Source organism: Scyliorhinus canicula, chromosome 10, assembly GCF_902713615.1.
Source record: "Scyliorhinus canicula chromosome 10, sScyCan1.1, whole genome shotgun sequence".
In the NCBI taxonomy this organism is placed as follows: Eukaryota; Metazoa; Chordata; class Chondrichthyes; order Carcharhiniformes; family Scyliorhinidae; genus Scyliorhinus; species Scyliorhinus canicula.
Window position 1 is genome coordinate 151,514,539 of NC_052155.1, and position 26,858 is coordinate 151,541,396.

General features: G+C 47.6%; 1 protein-coding gene across 4 annotated transcripts in view; it reads right to left on the reverse strand.

Annotated features, from left to right (window-relative positions):
- Positions 1-26,858, reverse strand: part of fbxl2 (F-box and leucine-rich repeat protein 2) — a 308,660-nt gene that overhangs the window by 177,089 nt on the left and 104,713 nt on the right. For all 4 annotated transcript variants that reach the window (XM_038809918.1, XM_038809916.1, XM_038809919.1 and 1 more), the window contains one exon: positions 1,275-1,329. In XM_038809918.1, the coding sequence (XP_038665846.1) occupies positions 1,275-1,329 (55 nt within the window). The remainder of the gene's footprint in view (positions 1-1,274; positions 1,330-26,858) is intronic.

The following is a 26,858-nucleotide window of genomic DNA, read 5'->3' on the forward strand; positions in this document are numbered from 1 at the left end:
TGGGTTATTCCACATTTCCATTGGTGTACAATACAAAACAACCATTGTAACTTCATTTTTAAATTGGTTTGCAGTGGAATGTGAATGTTATAAAGGCAATTTAAAGTTCCTCTTAACATACTCAAAATCATATAAATAATCCATTAGCACAGAAAATCAAAGTATTCCCTTGAATAAAACTCACAATCGCTTGTAAGCAAAATATTAAGACACAAATTATTCAACTACTTTATTTTAATTACAGCCCTCAGTTTCATAGGTAATTTGGACATTCTGAATTCTCATTCCGTGTACCCAAACAGGCACTGGAATGTGGCGACTAGGGGTTTACACAATAACTTCATTGCAGCGTCAATGCAAGTCTACTTGTGACAATAAAGATGATTATTATTATACAAGGTTTGCACAGGAGAGGAACCTTTCAAGTCTAATGATCAGTCAGAAGATATCAAAAATAGACCTGGAACATAGAGAGCATTCGGTTATATTTTATCATTTTATCTTATTGAAAAGTCTTCAAGTAATCCATCGTATTTTTATTAAAAAGACTCTTAATGAAACCTAATGTGTAATTATTGAACAAGTAATTTCAAATTATTAAGGAAACTTTTTTTTTTAAACCCTGCAAGCTGCAGTGGTTATAAATTAAATGCAAAGCAACTGCGCTGGAAACAACCGTAATATTTTAATTGATAAGTACCTTCCAAAATTAGTTTAAAATTCACACCAAAAAATTCAAAATTAGCTGCTGGAAAACACACTGTTAGGTCACCAAAGGTCTTAAATAATAATAAACAGGTCCGTATTTGTGCTAAGCTATACCAGAAGACCATCTGGCAATGGTTATACCCAAAGTGTTAATCCAACGTTTCTCGTCGTGGATATGGACAGCCTGCTGTCTATTTCCAAGATAATGTTTTTCTGCCAAAAGCATTGTTAAACAAAACAGGAAAAACACCTTTAAAATTAAGAATGCTTCATTGGGATGAAACACACTGCTTGTGCGTGGCTTCCCCTTTAAGCAACAGAAATATCATATAAACTGCTCAACTGTTCTCACCCTTTCAGCTCCATCAAGTTAAAAAAATTATGGTAATCAAATGAATTAACCAACAGTGCCCCCATGAAGTGACAGTTTTAATTATTTCAACTGCAAAAAAATACTACAAACAATAGTGCATGGCATTGAAATGGCAAAAATCACCCAACTATGTGTTAATATATATTTTGCTCAGATGATTAATAAAAAAGCAATTAAAAGTATAATACTGTACCTTGGATACCTGAGCACATCGACACAGAGTGACAACATCCAAGAAGGAAAATATTCTATAAAAACAATAAAAACAAAGTATTAAGTTACAGCTGACAGTCAGACCTGAATAAGAATAGAACAAAGAAACAATAGGAATAGAACAATGATCTCACAAGAGATCTTATTAAAAAGACTGCTGAATTAAAATAACTATTAAAGTTTCCAACAAACTCCACTAAGTTATTGGACTTCTAGCACATAAAGCAGACCTTTATAAATTAATATCAACTTGGTTTCTCTAATTCTGAACTGGTTTTCACAAACGCATAACTTTCAACAAAGTAATTAAGAAAATTCTGTCCCTAAACTTTTCTGGTGACTGAAACTGGAGCAAGAACCAAAAGAATTTAAATGACAACTATAGAACTAATAGGTAAAACCCTGCTCTGGTACAGGAGAAAACTGAAATACACCTAGTATTTGGACTGGAGACGAGAATTAAAGCTCTTCTCAGATTGAAACTATTGTAGCAAGATGGCAGAAGATTTCCCATCACCATGAGATGAAAGCAATTTCTGTATATATGTGGAGAGCTCATGAAGAAAACCTACAACATCCTTGGATTATTTGTATTTGCTCATGGGACACGAGCCTTGCTGGTAAGGCCAAAACGTATTATCCACCCCCCAACTGCCCTCAAAGATGGTGAGTCAGTTTAAAATTCTAAAGTCCTAATAGTGCGGACATACCCACACTGCTGTTCGAAAAAGTAAACATATGCTTTTGTCTGTGTGTGTGCTGTTTTCTCTCCTCCCCATCAAGGTTTTTGGAAGGTAACTTGCCTAGTACACAAGAAGAAGATTTGTGGCAACAGTAGTATTTAAATTCTTATCCACCTGTCCCATTTGCACACCAGCAATACAATCTTATTCCACATACATATGGAGGCAAGAATGGGGGTTGCTATGGACTTATATAGAAAATGCCACTACTCGCACAAAGAGATGTCTGTTAACAGTTCTGTTCCTTTAAAATATTTATGCATATTTTGATTTCCTCCTTTCAACTTGCATCAGGTTTCAAACTGGAGCATTTGTTCAGTTTTCTCTAGCCGTACACAACAACAATCTTTCAAGCATAGGTATTTATCTTTCCTGCCTTGCTGGTGTGAGTGGAAGATTCAAGCTGCCCCTTTTTCTGTTGTATTATTACTCACTTTGCTTGACCTGCTTCATATCAAGATGCAAATCACATTTTGTCCAAAAAAGTGATGCCTTGGCTTAATGGCTCTTCTGATGGAGTTTCAAAGTCACATCAAGAATTGAACACTGCTGCTCATCAAGAAAGGTGAAATTCATCTTCTCCATATACAAGTCCATTTCAGCTTGCATACTTGCAAAGAGGATATCATAACCAGTAACGTGAGCCCAAATCTTGATATTCGCAATCAGGTGAAGATAAACAGTATAACGTCTCAAAAAGTGTTCTATGAACAATCTGCAGCACCAATAGATGATTTTAGTCTTGTTGGTAGTGCAATGCTGCCCAGCCTAATTCAGGCTGCATTCCTGTCAGGCATAATTGGCTGGATTCTCCGCACCCCGACACCGAAATCGCGGGGCGGAGAATCATTTTGGTACATGAAATCGGGGGAGCGGGGCCGGTTCCCCGATTCTCCAGGCCCCGAAAAGCCAAGTATGCCACGCCACAAAGCACTTACCTGCAGCCATTGCTGGAGACCCGCCCCGCCATTCTCCGCCCTCGACCGGCCGAACTCCCGATGGCGTGGATCTAATATGGTCCTGCCGTCGGGATACTAGCGTGGTGGCTTTGGACTCCATCCGCAGTCGCCCTGGTCGGGGGCGGGCCGATCGGAAGGTGTGAGGGGGGGGGGTCTCATGCGCAGCCAGGCAATGTTCGGGCGAGCGGTCAGGGTCGGTCACGCAGCCGATTAGGGGGTCTAATTTTAATGTCCGACTCCACGGTCTGAGTCCGCCGTGCGCATGCAAGGCCTCTGACCCACAAGTGCGGGGGCCCGTATCTGCAGCAAAAGCTGCTAGATTTACGCTGGGTCCCTGCTAGCCCCCTGCAGGGCGAGGAATAAATGGCCCTTTCACACCAGTTTTTCTGGTGTGAAAGTCCACAGTTTTGATGATGGTGTGGGAACATAGTCTCAAAATCAGAGAATCCAGCCCAATATCTATAAAGGCACCTAATAGTGTGGCTAAACGCAAATTAGTTTCACTCAATGATCAAACCTTCCCCTTCCAACCTCTTGACAAAACTGCTGAGGGTAAGGTCAGAAGATTGGACTACCCTTGGTCAGAGACCAGGAAATGGGGGGTGCAGACGGTGCCAGACACTGGAGTTTTTTTGGGAGGAGAGAGGTGCCTAGGCTCAGTGTTATAACCGCATCCAGACTGAGGAACCAGAACCTAAAGACCTTTTTAAAAACTAAATTTGAACCATCAGCGTGAGAATTCCATTTTTTTTATAAGCTGTTTTTTCAGCTGAGATACTGCCTTGCTTGCTGCTTCTGACCTTTTGCGGGCCTTTTGGTTCTAATTCTGAAAAGCTCACCAAAAACCATTGTGTCATAGACCAGAAGCAGCAACTGACAAGTGTTCTTGATTGAAGATCAGTTTGACAGCGGATTCAGTCCCTTTAAGTATTTTAGAACTAATTAGATGCCAGGGTGTTGACTAGAGCGGGGGGGGGGGGGGGGGGGGGGGGGGGAAGAGAGGAGGTAGGGGTGTGAGCCAATGGGGGTCCAGGGGTAGGGCAGGTTTGTGGAGTGTAGGGATGTGACTTTTAAGGTTTAGTGCCACAAAACTAAATACTATACAGGTACCACAACAATATGTTAATGAGAGCTGAGAAAGTTGCCAAAGTCAGTATTATAAATAACCAATGGGATATTTTCCTGTCAAATTAATAATACTGCATGCTGCTAAAGTAAAACGTATACTCCGCTTTGTTTAATAGTCACATTGGGATCATCAATAGGGTACCCACAAATTAACACTGCATCATATCTCTTACTATTATTTTTTCTTTATTCTTTAATCTTTAGTCTGCTGCCCAACTCTAATTTTAATAAAAATAATAATCATAATTATTGTCAAAAGTAGGCTTACATTAACACTGCAATGAAGTTACTGTGAAAATCCCCATGTCACCACATTCCAGCACCTGTTCGGGTACACTGAGGGAGAATTCAGAATGTCCAATTCACCTAACAGCACGTCTTTCGGGACTTGTGGGAGGAAACCGGAGACCCCGGAGGAAACTCACGCAAACACGGGGAGAATGTGCAGACTCCTCACAGACAGTGGCCCAAGCCGGGAATCGAACTTCGGTCCCTGGCGCTGTGAAGCAACCGTGCTAACTACTGTGCTACAATGTCGCCCATTGCCATTGAACTGAAGAGGGCATTTAAGAGTCAACCACATTGCTGTGGTTTGGAGTCCCATGGAAGCCAGACTGGGCAAGGATGGCTGATCTCATTGCCTGAGGGGCATTAGTGAACCAGATTTGCTTTCATAACAAATCTACAGTTTCATGGTTCCCATAACTGCCGGAAGGGATTTGAACCAGCGTACCCACAGCATTAATAATAAAAACCAAAAATGCTGTACATACTCAGCAAGTCTGGCAGCATCTGTGGAGAGAGAAACAGAGTTAACGTTTCCCATGATATGGACTCAAAACACTAACTCAGTTTCTCTCTCCACAGATGCTGCCGACCTGCTGAGTTTGTCCGCATTTTCTGTTTTTATTTCAGATTTCTAGCACACACAGTATTTATTAGCCTGGGCCTCTGGATTTCTATAGCCCACTGACATTATCACTATGCCATCATCTCCCACAGAATGATCCATGTTGCATGTATATAGGACAATATTTGTAACCAGATGCCAACAATGGGCGCTATCATTTTACTAGTAACATTCTATGATTGTTTGGTGAATTAGTATCACGGGAGTGTCCCTTTAAGAAAGGGTTTTGTCTTATCACATAGATACAATTATGTCATTGTGTGGGTGGAGCTGGGCTGTGGCTCTGTGAGATTTTACTTTCACTTTGAATTGGGACTGGTTCGACCTGCACATGTTGAAAGAAGTGTCTCTCTATCTTCATTTTCAAAGTTGTTTCCAGACTGTTTGATAACCTAAAAGAGATAATTGCTTCTGAAAGGTATTCCAACCTGCTGTTTAAAAGGGGAACAGAGTATCAATAACGCATCTTATACCAGTAAGAATGTTGTGTGCTGGGCCACACCTTTGAAAAAGGGTTTCTGGTTTTACTTGGAGTTTGTTATTGAATTGGAACAGTTAAGTGGGAATTCATTAAGGGTTATACATAGATTACTGGAGCTGTGTGGTGTCTTTATGTTTGTAGTTGATACAAAATTTTACTGTGTGTTTATACAAATGTTAACTATGTTCTTAGAATAAAGCTTGTTTTTTTAAATTTTTAATTAATTTTTAATTAAAAGTGCCTTCGAAGTCTGTTAAGACCTCTTGAAAGGCAGGTTCTTGAACTCATCCCAGCCACATTCAATAAACAGTTGTAGGTCAGGTGAACTCCATAATATACTTTTGAGTTATCTAAACCCTGGCCCGTAACAATTAGTAAGGAGAGGGTTAAAGGGGTGGCAGGGAGACTTGTCCCGGTGGGTTCAGGGTTTAGGGGCAGAGTTCAGGGTTTAGGGGCAGCAGGGTAGCATGGTGGTTAGCATAAATGCTTCACAGCTCCAGGGTCCCAGGTTCGATTCCCGGCTGGGTCACTGTCTGTGTGGAGTCTGCACGTCCTCCCCCTGTGTGCGTGGGTTTCCTCCGGGTGCTCCGGTTTCCTCCCACAGTCCAAAGATGTGCGGGTTAGGTGGATTGGCCATGCTAAATTGCCCGTAGTTTCCTAATAAAAGTAAGGGGGGGGGGGTTGTTGGGTTACGGGTATAGGGTGGATACGTGGGTTTGAGTAGGGTGATCATGGCTCGGCACAACATTGAGGGCCGAAGGGCCTGTTCTGTGCTGTACTGTTCTATGTTCTATGTTCAGCGGGGGAGGCTGCACGTGGAGGAGGAGCGGGATTCGTGACCTGTTTCCCCAAGGAGCATCCTGAGAGCTGAAGGCCTCAAAGACCACGAGCAGAAAAGAGAAAGATTATTTTTACTGTTTTTACTCTCCTCTGAAAACTGGAAGGTAGCAGTGGGGGCGGAGCCAAACAGAGGTCGAGGTGGCAGGCCCGAAGCCAGGGCGCAATGTAGGTGAGATGTCCCACATTGGATGGCTCCCGCCTAGAATGCGGCAAGAAGACTGACCCCGGTCCCAGGGAAATTCTGGACGTATACAAAAAAAAGAAGAGAAAGAAGTTTTAAAGAAATTTGAGATTGAAGAAGGAAGGAAGAGTGAGAAAAAGGAAAAATAATAAGCCAGTAAAGGATGCGAAAAGCAGCGTCGAGGAAGGGAGGAAACACGGGCTCACCGCTGAATGAGAAGATGGACAAAAGTGCTGACAAGACGGCGGAGGACGGACTGCATGGTGGGGCCGCACAACTTACAGTGGAGAAGATGACCGAGGTGATGGCGGTGGAGCTGGAAAAGCACTTTGCGAGGCACATGGAGGCTTTGAGGAAGGAGATGGCGGTCACATTGAAGTCATTAGTGGAGCAGGCAATCGGCCCGGTGAGAGTAGCTGTGGCAAAGACATCGGCCGAGGTGAGAGAGCTGGGTGAGAAGATGAAGGAAGTGGAGGAGGCCGCGTCGCAGCACAGCGACCAACTCATGTCGATGGGGGACGAGCTGCGGAGGGTGGTGGAGGCCAACAGAGGACTCTGAGCAAAGCTCGCTTGCCCGAAGGGATAGAGAGTCCAAGGCCAACAGAGTACTTTGCCAAGAAGTTGGCAGAGCTGATGGGGGAGTAGGAGAACCCCTCTTGATACGAACTGAACCGAGTTTATCAGTCGTTAAGGCCAAAGCCCAAAGTGAATGAGCCGCCAAGAGCAGTAATCATCTGTTTCCATAGGTACTGCATGAAAAAGGTGTTAAGCTGGGCGAAGCAGAAGCGTGAGGTACAGTGGGATGGTGCCGAAGTTCAGATCTACCAGGACTTGACGGTGGAGCTGGCAAAGAGACAAGCGGCGCTCGGGCAAGTGAAGGTGGCACTGTACAAGAAGGGAGTGCGATTTGGTATGGTATACCGGGCGAAGCAGAGGGTGACGTATGGTGCCAAAGACTTTCATTTCGAGACAGCGGAGGCGGCTGAGGCGTTCATGAGGCAGAAGGCTTGGGACAGACGTGAGGAGTGGAGCTGGAAGTGAAACTGTGGACTGTCATTGGGGGGCTGGAAAATGCACAAATGTTATAACTTTCTTTTTACTGACGTGTACTGTAATTTAGTTCTCTTCACATTGTTACAGAGTTCAAGTTATTAGTTGGGTTGATTGGCATTCTGTGTTCCGACTTTTATATCTTAGTTTAGTGAATTGTATGGGTTGGATTGTTGTTTTGGTTTTTTCTCTCTCTGGGACTGGGTGGTAGGGGACGGTATAGCATGGCGGGGGGAGCCACCCGCGCTAGCTAACTAAAGTCGGCTGGTGAACGGAGGTGAGGCAAGAGGTGGGCTGCGGACATTGGAGCCTGGTTGGCAGGTTTCGATGATGGGCCTACGAGGCGAGGGGGATAAGGGACTGATGCTGGGAGATGTTTTTTCGAGAGGAAATGTAGGGGGGATTTTTGGGAGGGGTGGGAAGGGGTTCGATGTTAATAATGGATAGGGGCGGGTCAGGCTCATGGGGCAGGAACCAGTGGTATGATAATGGTGGATAAGAAGGGTGGGGGGTGTGAGAGACCCCCAGTTAGGATAGTCACGTGGAACATGAGGGGGTTAGGAGGTCCGGTCAAGAGATCAAGGGTACTTGCGCATCTTAAAAGTTTGAAAGCCGACGTAGCAATGCTGCAGGAGACTCGCTTGAGGATGAAGGACCAGGTGAGACTTAAAAAGGGCTGGGTGAGTCAGGTGTTTCACTCTGCATTTGACGGAAGGGCTCGAGGGGTAGCGGTAATGGTCAGCAAAAGAGGACTCTTCCAGATGGAGAAGGCGGTGGCAGATCAGGGAGGTAGTTATGTGATTGTGACAGGGGTGCTGCAGGGGAGGCTAGTTGTGCTGTTAAGTGTATATGGCCCCAATTGGGACAATGTGGGATTCTCAAAGAAGGTGTTTGGGGCCATCCCTGACTTGGACACACATGAACTGATAGTGGGGGGAGGAACTGGAACTTGGTGCAGGAGCCAAGGTTGGACAGGTCACGGCCACGTTCGCTGGCCCCATCAGGGGGGGCAAAGGCATTAGCTGGGTTAATGGTGGAAATGGGAGGGGTGGACCCTTGGAGGTTTCTGCACCCGAGGGAGTGGGAGTACTCGTTTTTCTCAGCAGTCCACAAGATATCTTCGTGGATCGACTTTTTCGTGGTGGGGAAGGCTTTGTTGGCTGGGGTTAAGGGGTCGGAATACTCGGCAATTGCAGTGTCAGATCACGCTCTGCATTGGGTGGATATGCTGCTGCTCCACATTGGGTGGATATGGTGCTGGAGAAGGGGGTAGCGCAGAAACCAGGGTGGAAATTAGATGTGGGACTTTTGGGGGACCAAGTATTCTGTGACAAAATTGAAAAGGTAATTAAGGAATATGTAGGTTTCAACTGTACGGATGAGGTGTCGAAGGCGGTCGTCTGGGAGGCTCTAAAGGCGGTGGTGAGGGGGGAGGTGATCTCGTTTGAGGCCAGGGTGGACAAGGAGGAGAGGTTGGAGCGGCAGAGGGTAATAGATGAGATGTGGAGGTAGATAGGGGTAATGCAGAGGATGGGGACCCAGCAAAGCTGGAAAAGAGGAAGGAGCTGCAGGCGAGCTTTGACCGACTATCTACCAGGAAGGAAGTGCGCCAACTGAGGCGAGCAAGGGGTGCAGTTTATGAACATGGAGATAAGGCGGGGCACCTGTTAGCAGGTCAGCTTCGGAGGGAAGCAGCGGCAAGGGAAATTGTACAGGTGAGGGATAGGGCAGGGAAGTTGGTGGTGGCGCTGGATCTGATTAACAAGGTCTTTGAGAAATTTTATGAGAGGTTGTACAAGTCAGACCCACCCGGGAGGGATCGTGAGATGCAGGAATTTCTAGATGGATTGGAGTACCCGAGGTTAGGGGAGGGAGATAGGGCTACATTAGAAGGAGCGACAGAGAAGCAGGAGATAAAGGATGCGGTTGGGAGGATGCAGTTGGGGAAGGTGGCAGGGCCGGAAGGGTTTCCGGTGGAATATTATTAAAAATTCAAGGATAAGCTTGCACCCCCAATGGTGGGGATGTTTGAAGAGATGATAGAGAAGAGGGTGTTGCCATAAACCTTAGGGCAGGCATCAATCTCCCTGTTGCTAAAAAAAGATAAGGATCCGACGGAGTGTGGGTCGTATAGGCCCATATCACTTCTGAATTACCCTCTGCCGCTCCAACATCTCCTCCCCTCAATTGAAAGGTATATATATTTGTGGACGCAAAAATATTGGCGAAGGTACTGGCGGGTAGGCTGGAGGAGTGCCTCCCGAATGTGATAGGTGACGGTCAGATGGGGTTCGTGAGAGGCAGCTCTTTTCAAACATTAGAAGGGTATTGAATGTCATTCTGGCACCGGCAGGGGGGAAGGAAACAGAGTTGGTTGTGGCATTGGACGCTGAGAAGGCGTTCGACCGGGTAGAATGGGGGTACTTGATGGCAGTTCTGGAGCGGTTTGGGATTGGACCAAGATTTGTGAATTGGTTAAAGCTACTATATAAGGAGCCGAGGGCGAGTGTCTGCACAAACAACAGTAAGAAGTCTTACAACACCAGGTTAAAGTCCAACAGGTTTGTTTCAAACACGAGCTTTCGGAGCACGGCTCCTTCTTCAGGTGAATGGTGAATTCAGGTGCATTCAGGTGCATTCAGGTGAATGCACAAACAACATCAGCTCAAGGTACTTTTCTCTCCACTCTCCACCGTGGAACTAGGCTGGGATGTCCTATGTCCCCCCTGCTGTTTGCACTCGCAATTGAGCCATTGGTCATCGCATTAAGAAGTTTGGGGGTATGGGAAGGAACAGTGCAGGGGGGATAGAGCATAGGGTGTCCTTATATGCCGATGATTTGCTGTTATACGTGTCGGAACCGAGTGTGTCGATAGGGGGAATATTGCAGCTGCTTCGAGAGTTTGGGTCTTTCTCGAGGTACAAGCTGAATTTAGACAAGAGTGAGTATTTTGTGGTATCTCGGCCGGGTGTGGGGGCAGGGGTGGGGGGGGGGGGGGGGGGGGGGGGGGCTGCCATTCCGTAGGGCAGGGACTCACTTTAGATACTTGGGGGTGCAGGTACAACATTTCTAGTTTGATGGGGAGAGTGAAAGCCGATCTGGCAAGGTGGGATGGTCTCCCTCTGTCACTGGCGGGTCGGGACAGGTGGTTAAAATGAACGTGTTGCCACGATTTCTGTTTATTTTTCAATGCCTGCCGATTTTCCTGCCAAAGGCTTTTTTCAGAGAGATTGAGGGAAGGATTATGTCGTTCATATTTGGAGGGAAGGTGGCTAGAGTTAGAAAGCTGCTACTACAAAGGGGAAGGCAGGCAGGGGGTTTGGGTCTTCCGAACCTGATGTATTACTACTGGGCAGCGAATGTGGAGAAGGTGCGGAACTGAACATAGAACATTACAGCGCAGTACAGGCCCTTCGGCCCTCGATGTTGCGCCGACCTGTGAAATCACTCTAAAGCCCATCTACACTATACCCTTATCATCCATATGTTTATCCAATGACCATTTAAATGCCCTTAATGTTGGCGAGTCCACTACTATTGCAGGCAGGGCATTCCACGCCCGTACTATTCTCTGAGTAAAGAACCTACCCTCTGACATCTGTCCTATATCTATCTCCCCTCAATTTAAAGCTATGTCCCCTCGTGCTAGCCATCACCATCCAAGGAAAAAGGCTCTCACTGTCCACCCTATCTAATCCTCTTAACCTTCTTCTCTCTAACGAAAACAGCCTCAAGTCCTTCAGCCTTTCCTCATAAGATCGTCCCTCCATACCACGCAACATCCTGGTAATCTCCTCTGCACCCTTTCCAATGCTTCCACATCCTTCCTCTAATGCAGCGACTAGAACCGCACGGAATACTCCAAATGCGGCCGCACCAGAGTTTTGTACAGCTGCAACATGACCTCATGGCTCCGAAACTCAATCCCTCTGCCAATAAAAGCTAACACACCGTACGTCTTCTTAACAACCCTCTCAACCTGGGTGGCAACTTTCAGGGATCTATGTACATGGACACCGAGATCTCTCTGCTCATCCACACTACCAAGAATCTTACCCAGCCTCCCCAAACAGGCGCCAGAATGTGGCGACTAGGGAGAAAATCCCAGGAAAATATATGTTTTTAGGAGGGGGGGGGGGGGGGGGGGGGGGGTGTCACGTGATTTGGCATTTTAATGTAAAGGGTTCACGGGATGAAAGTACCAAAATATTCCAATGATACAAAGGAAGTCAGTAAGAAGTCTTACAACACCAGGTTAAAGTCCAACACATTTGTTTGAAACACTAGCTTTCAGAGAACTGCTCCTTCCTCAGGTGAATGAAGAGGTATGTTCCAGAAACATAGATATAGACAAATTCAAAGATGCCAGACAATGCTTAGAATGTGAGTATTTGCAGGTAACTAAATCTTTACAGATCCAGAGATAGGGGTAACCCCAGGTTAAAGAGGCGTGAATTGTCTCAAGCCAGGACAGTTGGTAGGATTTCGCAAGTTCAGGCCAGATGGTGGGGGATGAATGTAATGCGACATGAATCCCAGGTCCCGGTTGAGGCCGTACTCATGTGTACGGAACTTGGCTATAAGTTTCTGCTCGGCGATTCTGCGTTGTCGCGCGTCCTGAAGGCCGCCTTGGAGAATGCTTACCCGGAGATCAGAGGCTAAATGCTGAAGTGTTCCCCGACTGGAAGGGAACATTCCTGCCTGGTGATTGTCGCACGATGTCCGTTCATTTGTTGTCGCAGCATCTGCATGGTCTCGCCAATGTACCACGCTTCGGGACATCCTTTCCTGCAGCATAGGAGGTAGACAACGTTGGCCGAGTCGCACGAGTATGTGCCGCGTAAGGAGCCGAGGGCGAATGTCTGCACAAACAACATCAGCTCGAGATACTTTTCTCTCCACTCTCCAACGTGGGACTAGGCAGGGATGTCCTCAAACAAACCATTGTCTGCAGCAAACTACCCGACCTTCAGAACAGCGACCACGACACCACACAACCCTGCCATGGCAATTTCTGAAAGACGTGCCAGATCATCGACACGGATACCACCATCACACGTGAGAACACCACCCACCAGGTATGCGGTACATACTCGTGACTTCTTACTGTGCTCACCCCAGTCCAACGCCGGCATCTCCAGACAAAGGAAGTCTCGCAGGAAAGTAAGAGTCATAGAGGTCTATTGCACAGAAAAAGCCCTTTGGCCCATCACATCTGCTCCGGTCAAAAATAACCTCCAAACTATTCTAACCCCATTTTCCAGTTCTTGGCCCATAGATTGCACTTGCAATGCCATGGCATGCTAGGCGATCTCAAAAAAGAACCGAGTCGACTTTGAACCCTCCAATCACCCCACCAGCCTGAGGCTTAACCACCTTGACTTATTCTCCAGCTCCCCCACCTTCAACCTCAGGCCATTATTGCTATCTGCCACCATCAGCAACTCAGCCTCCAAAGAGGCAAGCTGATCCTGCAACAAGGTCTTCTCCACACCCTTCACAGTCTCACCCTACACTTTAACCACATTCGAGGTGTTTACCAACTACTCCCAAATCAGGCCCAAAGCCTCAAAAGTGGTCTCAAAGGATTCTTTTGTCTCTTCTCAAACTGCTGATCCATTTGTTTGCCGAATTCCTCCAGCTCCTGTGCCATCACGACAGCCAACGTGTAGAAAGTAATGGGCGCGGCCGCCATCTTCCCTCCTTCACCTTCCTTCGACTTGACTCGGTCAAGGAACAGTTCTCTAATCCCCCAGTGGTCATCAAAATTCCCCGAAAAGACGAGATAAAAAAACAAATGCCCAGCCAGGAGCCACGTTTTATGTGTCTTGCTCTCAGGTGACATCAGAAGTCCTGCAAGTGCACATCTAAAAGTTTCTTAAATGTTTTTAGGGTCTCTGCCTCCACCACCCTTTCAGGCAGTGAGTTGCAGACTCTCACCACCCTCTCGGTGAAAACGTTTTCCTCACATCCCCTCTAAACCTCCTGCCCCTTACCCCAATGCCCCTGATCATTGATCCCTCCACCAAGGGAAAACATTTCTGCTTGTCTACTCGATCTATGCCCCTTATACTTTTCTTCATCTCAATCATGTCCCCGCTCAGTCTCCTATGCTCCAAGGAAAACAACCCCAGACTATCGCATCTTTCTTCCCAGCCAAAACTCTCCAGCCCAGACAATATCCTGGTAAGTCTCCCATTCCAGTGCACCCATTCCAGTGCTATCATATCCCTCCTATAATGTGGATTCCAGTGATGGCGGCAATGAAGGTACTGGTGGAGTAGGCGATTGTCCTGGTGAAGGCGGCGGTGTCGAAGGCATCGGCCGAGGTGCGGGAGTAGGGTGAGAAACTGAAGGGGATGGAGGAGGCCTTGTCGCAACAGTGATCTGCTCAACTCGATGGTTGAGGAGCTGCAGAGGATAGTCGAGGCCAAAAAAGGTCAGAGAGTGAAGATGGAGGACCTGGAAAACAGATCTAGGCGGCAAAATCTGAGAATCATGGGCCTGCCCGAAGGGCCAACTGAGTACTTTGCAAAGATGTCGGCACAGCTGTTTGGGGGGGGGGGGGGGGGGGGGGGGGGGGGGGGAGGAATCCCTTCTGGTACGAATTGGATCGGGCTCATCGGTCATTGAGGCCTAAACCAAAGGCAAATGAGCCGCCAAGAGCAGTGATTATTTGTTTCCATAGGTACTATGTGAAGGAGAAGGTCTGAGTTGGGCGAAGCAGGTTGGAGGTGCAGTGGGGCAAGCGCTGGAATAGCATATACCAGGATTAAAACCGTGGAGTGGGTGAGGAGGCAGGCAGCCTTTGGTCGAGTGAAGATGGCACTGTATAACAGCAGCGTACGATGCGGCGTAGTGTATCCAGCTAAGTTGAGAGTGACCTCCAACTCCAAAGTGTTATACTTCGAGAAGGTGGAAGCAAGGGAGGCGTTTGTGAAAGCAGAAGGACTGGGGCAGAAGTGAGAAATGGGACTGAGAATTGGTCTTGGACTAAGGGTAGGGGGGAAATGGAAGATTGTATAGTTCTATTTTTTTATTTCATGTTGCTATATGTGTTAAATGGGGTGAAGTTGGGTATTTGGGTAAGGTAGGAGTTGGGATTTTTTGTAATGACAGTTTTCTGGGGTTTGCGTATTTGAAGAGGATTTCTTTGTTTTCCTGGGAACAGGTATGGGGGAGGGGATTGGGGCCTGGTCAGGGACCTCCACAATAGCAAGTTCAAGCTGGCTAGTGAACGAGAGTGTGGTGGGGGAGGGTCTGCAGTCATTGAAGCCTGGTCGAACAGGTTTCAATGGGCCTAATTCGTGTGAAAAATGGGGCTGGGGGACGGGACCAATATTGGGTGAGGTGTTTTGAGAGGAAGTGGATGGGGAGGATTCGATGGCAACAAGGGACGGGGTGGGCCAAGCCCAGAGTTAGGATGATGGTGGAAGGGGAGGTGAGGGGGGGTGAGGAACCCCCGCTGATGATAGTTACATTGAACGTGTGGGCCAGTGAAGAGGTAAAGTGTGTTTGCGCACCTAAAAAGCTTAAAGGCCGATGGTGTCATACTATAGGAGACAGATCTGAAGGTGAAAGACCACGTGAAGCTCAGGAAGGGCTGGTGAGCCAAGTATTTCATTCAGGTTTTGACAGTAGAGCACGGGCAGGGTAGTGGTTTTGATGGGTAAGAGAATGAGGTTCCAGATGGAGATGGTGGGGGTGGATCATGGGGGCATATACGTGATAGTAACAGGGGCATTGGAGGAGAGGTTGGTGGCACTGGTAAGTGTGTATGGCCCTAACTAGGATGATGCAGGATTTGAGAGGAAGGTGCTTGGGGCCATTCTGGTACAAGACCCAAGGATGGATAGGCTGCAGCCGCACCCGCCTGGGAGATGGGAGGGGTGGACCCATCGAGGTTCTTGCACCCGAGGGAGCCGGAGTATTCATTTTTCTCCTCGGTTCTGGGGTGGTGCCGACGATCTCCAGGAGGATTTGCAGAAGGACGGGGTGTCCATGGAGAGTATTATAGCCAAGTGGGAAGAAGAGTTGAGGGAGGTTATGAAAGAAGGTCTCTGGTGTGAGGTGCTCCAAAGGGTGAACGCCTCAACCTCATGCGCAAGGTTGGGGCTGATGCAGCTGACTGTCGTGTATAGGGCGCACCTCACAAGGGCTAGGATGGGCCGACTTAGAGAGTGGAGGACGTATGTGAGCTTTGTGGGATGGGCCATGTACAAACCATGTATATATGTTTTGGTCCTATCCGAAACTGGAGAGCTTTGGAGGGAGGTATTCAGTGTCATCGCGGGGGTACTACACAAACTTGGAACCAGGTCCCCTAGAAGCCATTTTTGGGGTGTCAGACTGGCTCGAGCTGTAGGCGGGTGCAGGGGCAGAGGTTTTAGCCTTCGCTTTTGAGAAGTTTGAGCTGAGAGGGGTGAAGGAGGGGTTCTACAATTCATGGGGACTGTTTATTGTGCATTTTTGAGAACTGGTTGCCATTGAACACTGCGGCGAGGGGGCTTTATTGTTGTTTCGATTACACGGTTTACTGATTGGCTATTATTGTTTTTTTACTTGGACTGCACGAGCGAATATTTTGGTCTGTATATTGAGGGGGGTGCTTTTTTTCCACCAGGAGGGATTGTTATTGTATTTGGTTTTCTTTGTTCTTTCTTTTGTTCTTTATTTGATGAAAATGTTGAAAATAAGGAGAATAAAAAGATTTTTTTTTTAAATCCGTGCCTCTCCGAATGCATATTAATTTGGTCTTTCAGAATTGCTTCCAATATTTTCCTCACCACTGAGGTTAGACTGACTGGCCTGTAGTTTCCTGGCTTATCCCTTCTTGAATAATGGTCCCAGATTGGCTATCCTTCAGTCCTCTGACACCTCTCCTTTGGCCAGAGAGGAACTGAAAATTATTGCCTCCCTTGCCTCACTGAACAGCCTGGGATACATTTCCTCCGGCCTGCAGATTTGTCTACTTAGCATGCCAGACCACTCTGAACCTCCTCTCTTGTCTATGTTAACTTCTTTAATTTTACACAGTCTTTCTCCCCTATTTCTGTACCTACATCACGCTCTCACGAATGAACACCAACACACAGTATTCATTTAGAACCCTACCTATATCCTCTGCCTCCACACACAATTTACCACTGTGGTCCTTAATGCCCCTACTCTTTCCCTTGTTATCCTTTTACCCTTAATGTACTTGTAAAACAACTTAGGATTTTCCTTTATTTTACCTGCAACTATCCTTTCTGTGTCCCTTTTTGCTCTCCTAATTTCCTCTTTAAATTTTGTTTTGTACATTCTTTATGCCTCTAGGTCTTCTGCTGTTTTGAGCCCTCTAGATCAGCCATAAGCCTCCCCGTTTCTCCTTATCCAATACTGTACATCTCTCGATATGCAGTGTTCACTGGATTTGTTAGACCCATCCTTTTTCTTGATTGGAACATATTGGCCCTGTATTCTCCCTATTTCCTTCTTGAATCTGTCCCACTGTTCAGTCACAGATTTACCTAAAAGCGTCTACACCCAGCCTACTCTGGCCAAATCATATCTAATCTTATTAAAATTGGCCTTTCCAGCACCCGCACTGGAGGTTGGATGTGGGACTTTTGGCGGATGATGGGGTGTGCGAGCAGCTGAGGAAATGGATTCAGAGCTACCTGCAGGTCAATGACACGCGGGAAATTTCAGAGGTTACAGGCAGAATTTAGCTTGCTGACCACAGGGAGGGCAGTGGAGCAGCTGAGAAAGGCGAGGGGGGCGATCTATAAGTATGGAGAGAAGGCTAGCAGAATGCTTACACAGCAGCTTAGGAAGAGGGAGGCAGCTAGGGAGATAGGGAAAGTAAAGGGCGGAGATGGGAACCTGGTTGGTGATTCAGTAGGGGTGAATAAGGTGTTTAGGGATTTCTACAGCAGGCTGTTCGGGTCGGAACCCCCCACGGGGCAGGATAGGATGAGGCACTTCTTGGAGGGGCTTATTTTCTCAAAGGCGGACGGGGAGCGGGTAGAAGGGCTGGGGGCCCCAATTGGGCAGGGGGGTAAGGCCCCGGGTCCGGACAGGTACCCAGTGGAGTATTATAAAACGTTCTCGGGGATATTGGGGGCGGTGTTGTTGAGGATGTTCAATGAGGCAAGGGAAAGAGGGGTGTTCCCCCGACGATGTCACAGGCAACGGTTTCGCTGATTCTTAAGCGGGACAATAACCCAGAGCTGTGTGGTTCCTACAGGAAGATATCCCGTTTGAATGTAGATGTAGTTGCCAAGTTGCTGGCCAAAATCTTGTCCTCTAGGATTGTTTTCGGACCAGGGGTGGACCAGACGGGGTTTGTTAAAGGCAGGCAGTTGGTGGCCAATGTCAGAAGGCTGTTAAATGTGATCATGATGCCCCCAGAAGGTAGGGAGGTGGAGGTAGTGATCGCAATGGATGCAGAAAAGGCTTTTGATTGGGTAGAATGGGACTATCTGTGGGATATACTGGTTCTGATTCGGGTGGGGCTTTATTGACTGGGTCAGGTTGCGGACAAATAGGACAACATCGGACTATTTTAGACTGCACCGGGGGACGAGACAGGGATGCCCCCTCTCCCCGCTGTTGTTTGCGCTGGCTATAGAGCCGTTGACAATTGCTCGGAGAGCCGCAAGGGGCTGGAGAGGACTGATCTGGGGGGTGGGGGGGGTGAGCACAGGGTTTCGCTCTATGCAGATGACCTGCTTCTGTACGTTTCAGACCCAATAGAGGGGATGGAAGAAATTATGAGGACGCTAGGGGAATGTGGCCGGTTTTCGGGGTATAAGCTTAATATGGGAAAGAGCGAGATGTTTGTGGTCCAGGCGACTGGGAGAGCTGCCGTTTAGGTTAGTACCTAGGCATCCAAGTGCGCAGGAATGGGACCGGCTGCATAAATTGAATCTGGCCCAGCTGGTGGACCAAATGAAGGACGATTTTGAAATGAAAATGAAAATCGCTTATTGTCACTAGTAGGCTTCAAATGAAGTTACTGTGAAAAGCCCCTAGTCGCCACATTCCGGCACCTGTTCGGGGAGGCTGTTACGGGAATCGAACCGTGCTGCTGGCCTGCTTGGTCTGCTTGGTCTGCTTTCAAAGCCAGCGATTTAGCCCTGTGCTAAACAGCCCTTTTCGGAGATGGGATGCGCTTCCGTTGTCTCTGGCTGGGAGGGTGCAAACGGTGAAGATGACAGTACTTCCGAGATGCCTATTTGTATTTCAGTGTCTCGCCATCTTTATTCCACGGTCCTTTTTTAAGAGGGTCAACAGAGTGATCACGGGTTTCGTCTGGGCGGGCAAGACCCCGCGAGTAAGGAACGTCATGCTTGAGCGGAGTCGGGGAGAGGGTGGGCTGGCGCTGCCAAATTTTAGCAACTGTTACTGGGCGGCTAATATAGCCATGATCAGGAAGTGGGTGGTGGGGGAGGGGTCGGCATGGGTGCGTATGGAGGTGGCTTCATGTAAGGGCACCAGTTTGGGGGCGTTGGTAACTGCGCCTCCGCCGTTCCCGCCGGCGCGGTACTCCACCAGTCCGGTGGTGGTGGTGGCCCTGAGAGTTTGGGGCCAGTGGAGGCGGCATGTGGGAGCATCGGTCTGGGCCCCAATCTGTGATAATCACCGGTTTGCCCCGGGGAGTATGGACGGAGGGGGTTCCGGTTATGGCGGAGAGCGGGGATTGGGAGAGATGGGGGATATGTTCATAGGGGGGAGCTTTCCGAGTATGTGGGCGTTGGAGGAAAAGTTTGGGTTGGTGAGGGGAAACAAATTCAGGTGTCTGCAGGTGCAGGACTTCCTTCGTAAACAGGTGTCAACCTTCCCGCTCCTACCGCTAAGGGGGATTCAGGGCAGGGTAGTTTCTGGAGGGTGTGTAGGAGAAGGGAGTGTCTCGGACATTTATAAGGAGCTTATGGGGTCAGAGGAGACGCAGACCGAGGAGCTGAAGCGCAAGTGGGAGGAGGAGCTGGGAGGGGAGATAGAGGATAGTCTATGGGCAGACGCGTTGAGTAGAGTCAACGCGTCCACAACATGTGCCAGGCTCAGCCTGATACAATTTAAGGTTGTTCACCGAGCTCAAAGAACAGTGGCCCGGATGAGCAGATTTTTGGGGTGGAGGACAGGTGCGCCAAATGTGCCGGAGGAATGGCAAACCATGTCCACATGTTTTGGACATGTCTGAAGCTTAGGGGATTTTGGCAGGTGTTTGCGGACGTCATGTCCACGGTGTTAAAAACAAAAGTGGCGCTGAGTCCAGAGGTGGCGATTTTCTGGGTGTCAGAAGACCCGGGAATCGAGGAGCAGAAAGAAGTAGACGTTCTAGCCTTTGCTTCCCTGGTAGCCCAGAGAGGGATACTATTAGCTTGGAGGGACTCAAAGCCCCCGAAGTAAGAGACCTGGCTGTGAGACATAGCTAGCTTTCTCTGTTTGGAGAAAATCGTTCGCTTTGAGAGGGTCACTGTTACAGTTCACCCGGATGGCAACCGTTCATCGACTTCTTTGCAGGAAATTAATCGGCAGCAGACCGGGGAGGGGGGTGAGTACTTTAGATTCGAGTAGGGAGTTAATAAGGATGGGACCTGTATGAGAGGTTTTTGCACTATGTTTATGGTTTCATGTATACTGCTCATTTTATTGCTGTTACTGTACCAAAAATACCTCAATAAAATGTTTATTAAAAAATTAAATAAAATAAATAAAATCGGCCTTTCCTCCATTTAGTACATTGACCTCTGGCCTATCCTTGTCCCTTTCCATAACAATCTCAAATTTAACGGCGTTAAGACCGCTGTCTACAAAATCCTCACTCATTGATACTTGCCCGCCGTCGTTACTGAAAAAATAAGTCCAGGACCATCCCCTCTCTTGTAGGATCCAAACCACCCCCTCTTTTGTCAGACCTTCTACATACTGGCTCAAAATGTTATCCTGAATGCGTTTCAAGAATTCCGCTCCCTCTAAACTTTTCACACAATGGCTACTCCAGTTAAATGTTGGGGAAGTTGAAATCCCCAACTATCTGGTTTAGCACAGGGCTAAATAGGTGGCTTTGAAAGCAGACCAAGGCAGGCCAGCAGCACGGTTCAATTCCCGTACCAGCCTTCCCGAACAGGCGGTGGAATGTGGCGACTAGGGGCTTTTCACAGTAACTTCATTTGAAGCCGACTTGTGACAATAAGCGATTTTCATTTGGGCAGCACGGTAGCATTGTGGATAGCACAATCGCTTCACTGCTCCAGGGTCCCAGGTTCGATTCCGGCTTGGGTCACTGTCTGTGTGGAGTCTGCACATCCTCCTCATGTGTGCGTGGGTTTCCTCCGGGTGCTCCGGTTTCCTCCCACAGTCCAAAGATGTGCAAGTTCGGTGAATTGGCCATGATAAATTGCCCTTAGTGTCCAAAATTGCCCTTAGTGTTGGGTGGGGTTACTGGGTTATGGGGATAGGGTGGAGTTGTTGACCTTGGGTAGGGTGCTCTTTCCAAGAGCCGGTGCAGACTCGATGGGCTGAATGGCCTCCTTCTGCACTGTAAATTCTATGATCACTACCCTATTACTTCTACACTTCTCCGAAATTTGCCTACTAATTCTCTCGGACTGTTTGGGGGCCTATCGAACACTCCCAACAATGTGATTGCGCCTTTTTGGTTTTTAAGTTCTACCCATATGGCATTAGTTGAAGAGCCTAAGATGCCATCCCTCCTTACTGCTGCAATTGATGTCCTGATCAAAATTGCAACACCCCCTACTCTTTTGCCACCTCCTCCCTCTTGCCTGAAGATCCTGGAGAGCTACCAATCCTGTCCCTCTCTAAACCATGTGACAACAATGACATCATACCCCCCCCCCCCCCCCCCTAGTTTAAATTTGTGCCCTCAACTCATCTACCTGGTTCATAAGACTCCTTGTATTAAAATAAATACCATCCAATCTCGCCAAACTCCCTTGTGCATTAATTCATCTGGACATTCCAAGCCTTCCTGATTCACTTGATGTCTCCTCTAATTTTAGCTGTACAGCTATCCCTGTTGAACCTTCTCCCAGTACCCCATCCCCCTGCCAAGTTAGCTTAAACCCTCCCCAAAAGCAGTAGCAAATCTCCTTGCAGGGGCACTGGTCCCAATTCGGTTCAGGTGTAAACCGTTCACCTTGTACAGGTTCCACCGACCTCAAAAACGGTTCCCATGTCTCACAAATCTAAAGGCACCAGCCACCCATTCATCTGGACTAACCTCCCTCGTGCACGGTACCGGAAGTAATTACTACCTTCTTAAGCTGTTGAGGAGAATACTAAGAAGTTGAAATGGGATAGAAATGAATTTAGAGACTAGATAAGAGCATAGCTGTGGAATGTAATGTGGAGATATGTCAACCTATCTATCGGATTAAGAAAAATAAGAAAGCAAACTATATTTTTAAGTAAATATAGGCCGGAATTATCCGGACATTGGCATTCTCTCTTCGCACTGGCAATGCACCCCCGCCCACAGGTCTCCCGGCAGCGTGGGTGGCTTCTATGGAAAATCCCATTGACAAGCGGTGGGAAGATCCTGCTGCCAGCAAATAGACGTCCCCAAGAAACACGTGGCTGGGGGACTGAAGAACCTGCCCATAGTGAGAGATTGGAAAGTGGGAAGGGAAATTAAGCCCCTTTGTAATAAAGGCCCAGAATAACATCTTACTCCAATTATATTTTTAAATAAATTTAGAGTACCCAATTTCTTTTCCCCAATTATCTAAATCCACGATCTAGCATGGTCAATCCACCTACACTGTACATCTTTGGGTTGTGGGGGTGAGACCCACGCAGACATGAGGAGAATGTGCAAACTCCACACGGACAGAGACCCAGGGCCGGGATCGAACCCGGATCCTCGGCGTCGTGAGTCTTACTCCAATTATATTGGACCTTAATGAGACCAAACCTAGAGTACACTGTTTTGGTTTTTGTCTCCTAACCGAAGTGCACACTGACCTTGGGAGTATATGAACAAAGTTGCTGGAATGAGAGATTGATCCTATAATCCCTAGAATTTTTTGCACAATGAGGAGGTCTAACTGAAACCTGAAACATTAAGATCCTTGACAGGGTAGATGCTGGGAAGATATTAGTGTATCGGAGGGCTCAGATTTTTCTGGACCTGGGAGCGTGCAATGAGAGGGATTAATCAATAACCTGTTATGCCCCCATTTTGCTGGTAGAATCTGATTAGGGACCAATAATGTTTGCTTAAAGTAGACAAAGTTTGTAAATTGTACTTTTGATTCGTGGATGATTAATGGTCTAGTGTCAAGACAGTGGCCTGTGCCTTTAAAGGCTGTACTGGTTACACTGGAGAAGATTGCAGAGACTCGGTTTGATTGATTTGGCCAGTGGTAAATGAATTGGCCAAAAGGCTGTGCTCTGTCAGGTAACAGGTGGTGATTGGATCTGATCCCACAGAAATGGTTCAGAGACGTTTCTTTTTTATTATAAATTTCCCAATTCTTTTTTTTCCCATTTCAAGGGCAATTTAGTGTGGCCAATCTACCTATCCTGTACATCTTTGGGTTTGTGGGGTGACACGGACAGTGACCCGGGATCAAACCCGGGTCCTCGGCACCATGAAGCAGCAAAGCTAACTACTGCGTCACCGTACCGCCCTTGGTTCAGAGACCTAAGGAGCTTTCAGGTTCGTTTTGGCAGCTTAGAGAGAAAACACACTCTTTCCACTCAATGTTTCTCCAGAAAGAAAGACTGTTTCTGAACTGGGAGAAAGTTTGAATCAATGTGGTTACAGGAAAAGAATTACAGGTTGTGCAGGAAAGATTCAGAATCCGATAACTCACTCTGCGGAAAAGGCAGAGGCCTGAAAGCAAATTTTGATGTGACGCAAGTGGTCTCTCCAGGAGAAACTGCGAGTAATCCACTGCTAAACTGCAACGGTCATCATTGTTGGTGGGGCAGTTAAAGGGGAGTCAGGTATTAGTTTGTCATTAAGCAGTGGTATTTACTGTGTATTTCATATTTGTCCTCATTATAAATAAATAGTAATGGTATTTAAACTTATAAACCTGGTGACAGTAATTATTGGACAGCCAAGGGCCAACATTTTGAATATTTTTAGAAGCATTATTCATTAATTCTCTTGTGTTGTGACTCCGGGATGAATGGGGCTGGAATTGGCACGCACTTGCCCAGGGTGTCGTAATAGAATCAAGGCACTAACTAATAGAATAAAGTGACAAGATTCCACAGGTTTTTGAACAAAAATAAAACTTTACGACACAAGGTCAGAAAGATAAAACAATTCACAATTTTATACTCCAACATTCAGGGTTAATACAAGGTGCATGTGAATTAACAGCAAACTGTGTTTGAACACACCACATTGCATACAAAATGCCAAATGCAACTAAAGCAGATTCCAGGGATTTCTCAGCAATCCACCCAGACGTTAGAAACATTTGAGTCAACCAACATTACTCAAACTCTGTCTCTTTCTCATGAGGGATTTCAATCATCTATCTTCAAAGAATTCTCTCCAACTCGGACAGCTTTAACAATGGCTCAGCTTGCACGGTTGTAATCTAGTCTCCTGAGGATCCATTCCCCTGAATTCCCAAGTTCTCACTCAAGCACTAACTCTCAAACACAACTTCAGATCTTCGGGCACGTCTATGCTCCAAAGAGGTACCTTTGCCCCAATCAGCCAATCTTGAAGCCACCAACTTTCAGCTGCTTTCGTGGTTCTTCATTTCTCTTGGGCCCTCTTGAATTAACAGATTCATACTGTATCAACAATGGCCACCTCACAACATTTCAATCACTTCTCCTGACATTCCATTCCCCTGGATTCCTGAGTACATACCCAAACACCAAATTACAGACATAACTACAGATCTCCGGCTGTGCCGAGCAGAACACAACTGCTCCAAAGAGGTACAGTGCTCCAACAGCATACAACGAGTCACCAACCTTAAACTGCGTTCTTCACTTCAGGTCTGCTCCCCGCAGCCCGTATCTCGGCTCCTTTTTTCCTCAACTTAACTGGGACCTGGTTCTGTCCCCTCTCCCCTTTATTGAACCTCTCTATGTCTCCTCTCCCTATCTGGCACATTAGTCTTTTATGGGGCTTTTTTCCCAGTCCCATGGCTTAGGTTTTCATGCCTTTTCCCTTTCTTTATGCACAGGCACGCTGGCCCCAAGTAAAAAATTTCAGAACTGCATATGTGCAGCCTACTCCTGGCTGTGCACGTGCAAGACATCCAAGGTCCATTAGGAGTTGAAGATCCAGGATTTCCGGTAGCAGCCATGGAGTGAGTGGTCGCACATAGGCAGCTCCGGCTCGAAGGTGTTTGGGGGTTGGGGGCGGGGGGTGGTGGTCGCATGCTGGAAAACCCCAGATGGAGCAGTTGATGGCGTTCAGTGACGTTCCACAAGCAACAAAAGGAGATGCAGGAAGACCGATCAAAAGAGCGGTAGCACCCTTGAAAAGGCTCGATGGAGAGAGTTGATAAGTGTTTGGAGGCATAGGGGTCGCAGATTCAGGAGATGGAGAGGGTGATGCCTGACCACAGTGATCGGGTGGTAGCATTGGAGACGGGGGTGGAGCTCCTGGGGGACCCTTGTAAGTCATTAAGGGCAATGGTAGAGGAGCAGGACAGTAGATCTGGAAGGCAGAACTAGTGTATCGTTGGCCTGTCTGAAGGTGTGGAAGGCTGAGAGATACATCCTCAAGGAGCTGGCAGGGCTGGTGGTGGAGTGGATGCTGGACAAGGCCCCAGAGGTGGATAGAGTACACAGGCCTCTATGGCAGAAGCGGGCAGTGATTGTGAGGCTCCACATGCTTGTGGAGAAGGAAAAGATCCTGCGGTGGGGAAGGGCGAAGCAGAACTGTGGATGGGAGGAAAATAGGGTCCGAATCCATCGGGAAATTGGAGCAGAGCTGGCGAAAAGGCGTCCAGGGTTTAACAGGGCCGAAGCAGCTCTTTATCAAAGGCACATCAGGTTTTGAGTGCTGTAGCCGGCGAACCGTCAGTGACTTTTGAAGGCCAGGAGGGCTATTTCGAAACCCCAGAGGCCAATGACTTTATTAGAGACCGTAAACTGTGCGAGAACTGAACATTGATGGGAGATGGAGGTGCTGGTAGTGTGGAGGCCAGAGAGTATTTTTTTTTCTTCGCAGGTGGGGCAATTTTATTGTTGTGATAGTTAATTAAGGGGCAATAAGTGTGTAAGGGGGTAACTTCATAACCCCCCTTTGATGATGTTTATTTTTTGGAGGAGGTGACCTGTGGCTTTGGTTGTGTCTGTTTGGGTGGGAGAGGGGTAGGTCCACAGGGAGCCCTTTGCACAGACCAAGGAGGGAAGGGTGGAGAGAGAGAGAGAGAGAGAGAGAGAGAGAGAGAGAGAGAGAGAGAGAGAGAGAGAGAAGAGAGAGAGAGAGAGAGAAGAGAGAGAGAGAGAGAGAGAGAGAGAAAAGAGAGAGAGAGAGAGAGAGGGGGGGGGGGGAAGAGGAAGAGATTGCAGGTAATGCTGGTGAATGGAAGTGAGGTGGCCGCAAGGACTGGGGGAGGGGGCTGCGATGTGTGGGGAAGGGAGCCATCTTGGATGGGCCGGGTTTAGGGTGAAATTAAAGAGGACAGAAACAGTTGGGGAGGATAGCAGACAGTAGAGCGGAGTGGAGGCGCAAGCCTCCGGTAAGGTTCATAACATGCGAGGTAGTGGCATAGTGGTATTTTCACTGGACTAGTAATCCAGAGACTCAAGCGTCATGCACTGGGGAAATGGGTTTGAATTCCACCATGGCAGATGGTGGAATCTGAATTCAATAAAAAAAAAATCTGCAATTGAAAATCTAATGATGACCATGAAACCATTGTCGAAAAACCCAACTGGTTCACTAATGTCGTTTAAGGAAGAAAATCTGTCATCCTTACCTGGTCTGGCCTACATGTGACTCCACATTCAAAGCAATGCGGTTGACTCTTAAAATTCCCTGAACGGGGCATTTTAGCCCTGGGGGCTGAACAGGCCGGAAGAGGTATCGGGTCTTTGCGCACTTGGAGCTTGAAGGCCGGGGTGGTATTCCTGCAGGAGATGCGCCTCCGGGTCAGGTTAGGTTGAGAAATCATAGAATTTACAGGACAGAAGGAGGCCATTTGGCCCATCGAGTCTGCACTAGCCCTTGGAAAGAACATCCTGTTTAAGCCAACACCTCCACCCTATCCCCATAACCCATCAAACCCACCCAACCTTTTTGGACACTAAGGGCAATTTTAACATGG